This window comes from Panicum virgatum, chromosome 9N, assembly GCF_016808335.1.
Source record: "Panicum virgatum strain AP13 chromosome 9N, P.virgatum_v5, whole genome shotgun sequence".
Taxonomy (NCBI): Eukaryota; Viridiplantae; Streptophyta; class Magnoliopsida; order Poales; family Poaceae; genus Panicum; species Panicum virgatum.
In genome coordinates, this window is record NC_053153.1 from 60482273 (window position 1) to 60491080 (window position 8808).

The 8808-nt window shown below is 41.7% G+C and overlaps 1 protein-coding gene across 2 annotated transcripts; it reads left to right on the forward strand.

Moving 5' to 3' along the window:
• The first annotated feature begins 1365 nt into the window (after nucleotides 1–1365).
• On the forward strand, nucleotides 1366–5195 carry LOC120691481 (nodulation protein H-like). 2 transcript variants are annotated; one of them, XM_039974554.1, is made up of 6 exons: nucleotides 1366–1757; nucleotides 2758–2993; nucleotides 3070–3169; nucleotides 4180–4359; nucleotides 4454–4609; nucleotides 4700–5195. In XM_039974554.1, the coding sequence occupies exons 1-6, from the start codon at nucleotides 1689–1691 to the stop codon at nucleotides 4871–4873; spliced, it is 915 nt and encodes a 304-aa protein (XP_039830488.1). In that variant the 5' UTR covers nucleotides 1366–1688; the 3' UTR covers nucleotides 4874–5195. The 2 variants fall into 2 exon arrangements, with proteins under 2 accessions (XP_039830488.1, XP_039830487.1); XM_039974553.1 differs by having other exon boundaries at nucleotides 1367–1757; nucleotides 3070–3328.
• Nucleotides 5196–8808: the final 3613 nt, after the last annotated feature.

Here is an 8808-nt window from a genome sequence, read left to right on the forward strand (position 1 = left end):
ATATATACATATACATATACATATATATACATATATATATACACACACTCGGGAAAAGGTACTTTTGGGCGGCGCAACATCTGCTTTCTCATCCCGCACCCTTAATTAGCAGCAAGGAGTAGCTAGAGGACTACAGTATTTAGCAAAGCCACCGGTGCCATCCAAAGGAGACTTTTTGCCATTTGTAGGTTAGCAGAAAATCACTCCCATTCGTGTAAAGTATTTATTAGAAATGGATTTGGGATTCTAGGAGCTAAAAATAGAGTAAAATATATCGCCGGTCATCAATCTTCAAACTTTCGAAAAACACATTTAAATTCTCAAACATGCTAATCGTCATTGAATCTATTTTGTTTACTCACTTGTGGTTTAGGAACTCAAACGGTAAAATTACGTATACCAAAAGTTTACAGTAGCAATAATTAATTCAAAAGAATTAGAAAATTACCTTCATTCTCTAATGAAGTTACTCCCTCTCTCTCCTCACCCTTCACTTTAGAAAGAGGAGGATTTAGGTTACCCGATTTTTTTCCATCTAATCCCATAGACGGAGGAAGATCGCTTAGTTGCGTCTTGTGGTTGCTGCCGCCGCCGTCACCTCCTGTTTTTCATAGTCACAAAAGTTCAAAAAACCAAAAATAAGCGTATAGCCCGAGCATTTGCGCGGCTAGTATTGAAAATTCAAAAATTTGCATATTGATATATCCTTATTAAAAGATTATACTATTTTTTACTATATATCACCCTGTTCATTATCGTAAACTATATCTTATTATTGGTTAAAACAATTCAAATATAATATTACTATAATAATTTGATTTGTTGAGTTTTAATAATATTATGCATAAAATTATTCTTATTTATGTTTTATTTTGATTGATGATTGTTAGCTTTAGTTTTCATTAATAGGATATGTTTGTAACTGAACATAGCTAAATGATATTTTACATTTAATTTTTTATAATGACATTGGTGGATAATTTTTAATTAAGTATAGGCTAATTTTATTATAATGATAGTGATGGGTAATTTTTATTTTTCTATTTTTCTCCGATTAACGTGGAAAATTCTAGGCCTTAAGAGCGAACGTGGAGACTCTGTTTGTTAGCTAAATAATAAGATAATAGATAGATAAGTAATTAGAGATGATATATCTTAAAAAAAGTAATACACCACCCCGCCAAACTTTTACCAAAAAAAAGTACTCGATCAAGTCAGTATATGATTTATGAACTGGAATGGGGCATTCAATAACGGCGTACTATCAGGAAACGGTTCTCCAAAAGCGGGAAATTTCCGTTTAGTCGATGCCGTCCAAAACGCCGAGCGCAGCACCGCGAGGCCTCTAGAGAAGAGGCGCAAAAAATACTCCAAAGTCAGAACTCGGACGCGCACACGCAGCTCGCCCTGCCCTCTGCCGCCCTCGGCGCCTCGCTCCCCCCGCCACCTGCGTCGCGCTGCGCCAGAGAGCCGGCGCGCGCCTGCTGCCGCTCCGACGGGCCCGGGCGGCACCGGCCTCCCGCGCTGCGCGGCGGCGGGGGCGGGAGTCAGTTAATGCGCCCGTGAACCGGCGGCGGCGAGCGACTCCTGGGCCGCCAGCTGGGGGGCGGTGGCGGCGGGGTTAATTAAGGCGGCGTCTCTCGGGGCGGCGCGAGGGGAGGGGGCCGAGGAAGGTGGAAGAAGAGGCGATGGGGGGCGCCAAGGGGGAGGAGAAGCCCGGCGGCGCCGACGACTGGTGCTACCAGTTTGGAAACAAGGTTCGATTTCCTGGCTTTCCTGCGGGATTTTGGGCGGCGTTCCGGGGTTCCGCCTCCCCTCGGCGTCGAGGTTGGGGTAGTGGCCAAGGGAAATCGAGCGGAGTACCTTGGGCGTGGCATTCTGGGATCATTCCCTTCGGTTTGTTCTCCAATCCGCGCGCCCGTTTCCGTGAGCTTCCCCTCAGGAGTCGCCTGATTCTTCCGACCCTGATATGAAACGTTCTCCTTGTTTTAATCACCCCCCATTTCTCTTGTCTGTCAGTTTGTACTGGTTCAAAGCTCAGACTTGGAAAGCCGTAACTGGCGGGATTGATTTCCTCAATCTCCTTTCTCCTTTTGCTTCCTTTTCAGACTCAAAACTTCCTTCTTTTTGTTTAATCATGCATAATTATTATGGCTACTTGTTTGGTTCAGTCGGTTCTGTTGCCGGAGAAGTTAGGAATCTGTCCTTCTCCCGTTCCATTTTTGGGTTCAAACGAATACTAGGAAGCAACTTGATGTAGCCAAGTCGATTTTTCTCAGCTCATAAGTATCATATTGATGGTTTTTCGGCTGGCTAGGTATTTTCGGTCATCAGTTCTATCGTTTCTACCTTGTGGAGAATGAGAAGTTAACTACTGATAGTTGGGAGTAGATTCATTTATTAAGGCAGTTCGGGAAGAGAATATCTGAGAGTGGTACTTCACGGAAAAGGGCTTTTTTCATATCTTGTCTTGTCTTCCATATTGGTAAATATAAAAGCTAGCTAATATGAGCAGTACTTGGGCCATTTCCCCTTCTCTCTGGGGAAAACAAGCTGTTTCAGGAAGAAGGACAAGATAGATCTTGAAGTTTTCTCTCTGTTTATTTTTGTATAGTTCCACTTATATGTATCTAGCAAAATGGCTGCTTCTCAGCTCAGCACGTTCTGAACTTGGAAATATTCATGTTTGTAGTATCTTCTGTAAGATCTATTGTACACCTGCTGATTCCATTTTTACTGCTCGGAATCTGTTTGCAGAATACATTTGACTTGAAGGCCCCAAAGAAGTCCCCACTCGCATTGAGAATGTTTGTCTTTGCTATGACTATGTTATGCGGGATATCTATTTGCTCAATGTGTATGAAGCAACTAGGGAGTGATGGCTGGTCAAGAATCGTCAAAATCGAAGTTGTGGAACCACCATGTAACAAGTCCACAGTTCCTCCTTCCGAGGCTCAGTTTGTGCATTATCCTCAACCAATAACTTACAGCAGGTGAGATTTTCCCTACAGCAAGGTTGAACCATCTATACTTGGTTTGTGTAATGCCTAATATAGTTTTAATTTGTAGGGAGGAATGCAAGTGTAACCCTGTCCGGCTTTTTGCAATTATCTCGTCACAACGATCTGGAAGCGGCTGGTTCGAAACGCTTCTTAACAGCCACACAAATGTTAGCTCCAATGGTGAAATTTTCTCTACAAAAGAAAGGAGAAGTAACATTTCCTCTATAATAAAAACCTTGGATAAAGTGTACAATTTGGATTGGAACAGTAGTGCTTCCAAGAATGAGTGCACCACTGCTGTTGGCTTCAAGTGGATGCTTAATCAGGCGAGCACAAAAACATGCAATCTAGATAATTTATTTGGATGATCCTTTCCATTTATTATTCAGTACGTATCATTTATTGAATGTATAGGCTTCTAAGGATATATCATATTCTCAGCTAGCTAGACAAGAGTACAAGACTGCACCAAACTTTGCCCCCCACTATATGATTGTTTTTGGAAACCCCCTCCATGAAAATGTGGTGTAGCTAGATTTGTTTTCTGACTTGCTGTGAGAAACACATCCGCAGTCCACCCAGGGCTGGGTGGCTAAATAATCTGGTGCCTTGTAGCTCGGCTGCAATTCTTAGATATGTGCTCATTTTATCATGAGTTTTATAGATCTAAGCATGTTAACTGTTTGTGGTTATCATGTGCTCATTTTATCATGAGCTCTCACTTCAGCTGAAATGCTGAATGCTTGAATTATCTGTTATAAATTCTTCATTTTTTAACCTCATGGGTGATTAGAAAAGGGATTATTTCTAACTAGATCTTGAAGTCTTGAATATGACATGATTGTCTTGCAGAGCTAGAAAGCTGTGTAGTCCTATTCTTTTGTGGTTTTGTGGTAATTTCATCATTTGAAAGATTTAAATATTCTGCCTCCAGATCCTCCATGTTTAGATAATGGAAGAGACTTACTGCAAATGCAGATATTTGATTGTTTTAGTAGAATGACTATGTAGGCCAATTGTAATTTCCATGGCGAGCATATTTCTTTGAGTACTTTCATCTAATTCGTCTGTAAACTTTCTTTTTCATGATAGAACAGTTTGATTGTTAAGTCATGAATATTAGCCAAGCGTAGAGAATGGAACGAAAAAGCATTCTTCTGACAGTATATGTTTTCAGGGCCTTGTGGCAAATCATGTTGATGTAGTTGACTACTTCAATCAAAGAGGAGTTTCTGCAATATTTCTCTTCAGAAGGAATCTGCTTCGTCAGTTGGTATCACAACTAGCTAATAATCATGACAGATACCTTAAACAATTAAATGGAACACATAAGGCACATGTTCACACAAAGCATGAGGTAATGCTCTATTGCTCATATTTCAGCTCTGCGTCAACAACGTCTGCAGTCTCTAAGTTGATCTCTATGTTTGGTCTACATTGATCCCTCACAGGCTACAATACTAGCAAAATATAAGCCCAGGCTCAACACAACATCACTAATTTGGCAACTGAAACAAGCAGATGAATACACTCGTGGTGCTCTTGAAAACCTAAAGAGCACCCGGCACATCACGATCTATTATGAGGATCTCATTGTCAACAAAACCGTGAGTTCTAATCGTTGATATAGTTGTTGGCATGTCTTGTTTTCTTTCCTAAAATTGCTTACAAGCATCACATTGGTTGGCCACGTGCAGAAGCTCTTCGATGTCCTGGATTTCCTCAATGTGCCGAGGAGGAAACTAGTAAGCCGGCATGTGAAGATACACACGAAGCCTCTGTCGGAGTACATCGACAACTGGGATGAAGTCTACAGTACTCTCAACGGTACCCAGTACGAGAGCTTCCTGACATCAGACTACATGATCTGACATCACGCTTCTCCACATTTCTTGCGTAGATGTAGATATAGCCCCTTCGTGTGTGTGTGTGTGTGTGTGTTCTTTCGTTCTTGTTTGGCCTTGACATGCCTGGCGAAAATTTTGATGCGGGGAAGGCGCTCTGCCATGGCTGCGTTTGAGTTCCTTTGGTAGCCTCACTAATTGTATACCTGCTCTCCTGATGCCCCTGTAACTGATCTTCAAGCTTCTCTGTTCTTTGGTGCTCCACTTGTACGGCTTAGTTTGGAAGTAAAGGGTTAATAACCCAGGGAACATAACCCGTCAGGGGGAATATTGTGGTTAGTTGCTTCCCTGAACTTCCCTGGGTGCCGCACCCCACCTCCCCTGTTGCTGTTTGGCAGCATTTACACGCTCCAACTCCTCCGCCTCCTCTGTTGTTGTTTTGCAGTGTTCAGACACCATTCGCTATATAATAATATTCTCTAGCTTATATGCAATCTACTCATATAATTGCAGCACAGACACCATTTGCAGCTCACCTTTTTCTAAACAATTTCATGTGTAGGAACATTAGAGAGATTCAGTAAATTAAGAAAAATTCAGGGGATAAACAGAGCAACAAGATAATCATGTGGCCTTCAGAATAGCAGGATATACTGCACAACCAAGATGAATGGATATATGGTCATGTCCATGCACATACATAGATAAATAATACAAAATAAAATGAGACATGAGATATTTATTTAACAATTTTTGAATTGGAACAAAATGAAGACAGTAGGAAGAACTCAAGCACTAATATCTGTGATTTCAAAGTAACGAGCAACACAATAATAAACTTTCACCAATCTACATTTACTCCACTCCTGGCACAAAATAACTTCTACCTTCTAATGCACCATTTCCAGCAAGCGCTATGCAAAGGAACATAAAGAAAGTTTAATTACAAAAGCACCGGTGAAGAACTAATGACACAGCTTCAACTTCTCTAAACACAAAATCTAATGGTTATGTATTCAACTAATTAAAACAACACTAAACATTAAAAGCATGAAACGCTGCTGCTATATCATTCATGCTAAACATGGATACAAGAACAGATAGAAGCTGCTCCAAACTGCGACTGAATTGTTATCAAAAGAAGAAGAAAAATGTGACTAAACTGAATATGTATAAAGAAGCTCTATCACTACAACCGAACTGAATGTGTATAAAGAAGCTTTACCATGGAGATAAATGAACAAGTACATATAAATACTAACAGGCTCTAAGCTAGCTAGTAACAGATTTCATTTATCATACAATTAATCAGTGATCAATATGGATCAAATAAAATAGATACCTAAAAAATGACAGGTATTGATTGAACATGCATGCAAATTCCATGGTCACCCTTTTGATCTTGTCAACCAAATAAGGCAAAATGGACGGTCGAGAACTTGCAGCTTCTGATTTTACTTATACTACTGTGAGGATTGGAGAATAGACAGTACTGTTTCTGCCTACTTCACATGGTAGATCAAACTTATGGCATCAATGAATGGAGATATCCCACGACCGTTGACTATTCAGATACACATATTTTGTAATTAAATGATAGTGTCTGTTAACAGGAGTCATACTGGGGAGGTATTTTATTGTTATTCAAAGTTCAAATTGTGCTGAAGTCGCTCAAACAGATGAGAGTTCAGACCAGAACACCCAGAGTTAGTATGGCAATTTATGCATGATTTGTTTGGCTTCTCAAATGGTTATGATATGTCAATCATGAATAAGATTGGTCCAAATTGCTACACATGGATCACATCACATCCTACCGTGCATCAGATCAATATGCACCAGCTCTGAAACTATTTTATTTCTAATCAATATCTATAGACTAGTATTTAATTAAAAGATTGCACTGCCTAGCTAACTACCACTAGTAGCAGTACCTGTTTTTTCGTGAAATGAGATGAAAAAAGAAGCAAGATTACGAAATGCAGTTACAAAAAGCACTAGTGTTTTAAGCCAAACCACCACTGATTAGTAATTTAGTACCCGATTCAATGGATTGAGACAATGCAAACAAAGAAAGGTGAACAAACACTAGCATACTACATGATACAGTCCTTGCATGTTCTACTCTGGTGAACAAGCACAACCAGCAACATCTTAACAAACAACAAGCACAACCAGCAACATCTTAACAAACAAACAAACAAAGAGAATCATACGAGCAGAGAGCCCACCTTGTGGATCTTGATGACCCGCCGTTGAAGTGATAGAGCCGGATAAGATCCTCAATTAGAGAGCCCACCTGTGTCAGATCATCCTCCATCCGTGGCTGCAGCTCCTCTTCCCCATTATCTAAAAAAGGTGTAGGATGAGGAGGAGAAACCTTGTAGGTCATGGAGATGCGGCGTAGAGGTGGACTCACCTGATGCGGCGCGCGGCAGTGGAGGACGAGGGGAGTGCAGCGGAGGTGATGTGCGAAGGCAACACGCCAAGGCGACGGAGGAGGAGGAGAGCACAGTGGAGGCGAGGTGCGGCGGCGGCAGCGGAGGAGGAGGAGAGAGCAGCGATAAGCAGGGGCGAGACGCGGGGGGAGTCGTGTCGAGATGGGGAACGCTGCCCGGTGTGTGGAGGTCGGGCTTGTTTCCACGTGGAAAATCGACAAAACCGGCCCGGTGATCCTCGCCAAGCAGGCTTCCAAAGACGTCCATGGAGTGGCCCGTGGAAATTTTACGCGTGGCCTGCCTCCACGGGGAAAAGGTCGGGAACCCGACGGGGAAACGAGTTTCCAAACGATCCCGTGATGGTTGATCATTCCCGGCAGAATGAATGGAATCAGTAGTAGTAGTAGAAACTCAGGTAGAATGCTTAGTGCTACTTGCACCCTGCAGATCGTATTCGCAGTTTTGCATAGAGGGAAAGGGAACGCATGATACATGTTTGGTCGACACTAGCACACTGTCCCAGTTGCCCTTATTCAGATTGCCGGCTTATTGCACAGATGTCATAGGCTGGTTCTGGAAACCGGAAAGACTCGCCGTGAGCGCGGAAATTTCAGCGATCGGGAACTCTTTGGATGTGATCTGAGTGACTTGGGATAAAAAGGCCCCTTTCATGTTGACGCGATCCCATGCTGACTTAGATGGTCAGGCTCATACTTTTCGTGACTTCTCCCGTTGCCGCCTGGCACCAGTCAATGACAAGGATATATGTCCACATCGATGTCCTTTTTTTTTTTGAGACTTTGGAGTCACTTTTGGCGTCAACGGTGTTCTCGAGGCTCTCTCTCCAAGCGCGAAGCTGTACATACATGTTGATACAGGCCCAGAACACCTGTAGGCCCAAGAGCCATATTATGTTTCTGGGCCGAGACAAAAACAAGTCCAAGCCCAGCATTAGTGAGTAGGAGTAATTTTAAGTAAACTATCCATTTGACAAAAAAGTAAAAAACCATTTGTAATATAGGCGTTAGACAGTGTTTCAAACTAATTTCTTTCATATCCCCACATACAATTTCTGCACCAAAAGATGGCTGGCCAGCGTGGCCACATTGCTGCTAATTCCTAGCTGTCCGATCGGGCGTACGAACGGTACAGATTGTGCAATTCTCGGTTTGCAAAAAAGATCTCTACCTAGCGAAACCGACCTACTGTCTGACCTTCTCTCTCAGGTATTTTTGGAAAAATCCACAACTTTTATTAAAATCAGCCCACAGTTCAACCTTTTCTGTCAGGAAAATTTGCAAACAAAAGCTTACGATCTCACAAAATCAACCTGCCATTCTACTCCTCTATCAGGACTTGTTTTAGAAAACCTCAGATTCTCATTGAATCAAATTACAACCATTCCCTTCGTTACTTCTTCATGAGCAATATTATACATACAATTTGAATAAAAAATACATCAAAATCAAAAGTTATTCAATATAAAATTTGATAAAAAATTCAGAAACTACAACTTTGTTGTAG

What these genes read in the sequence shown, in the direction of transcription:
- LOC120691481 (XM_039974553.1), top strand. Translation starts at nt 1,689, where the DNA reads ATGGGGGGCGCCAAGGGGGAGGAGAAGCCCGGCGGCGCCGACGACTGG. An exon ending in GCTACCAGTTTGGAAACAAG is followed by an intron (nt 1,758 to 2,757) that starts GTTCGATTTCCT and finishes ATCTGTTTGCAG; the next exon opens with AATACATTTGACTTGAAGGC. An exon ending in ATGTTCACACAAAGCATGAG is followed by an intron (nt 4,360 to 4,453) that starts GTAATGCTCTAT and finishes GATCCCTCACAG; the next exon opens with GCTACAATACTAGCAAAATA.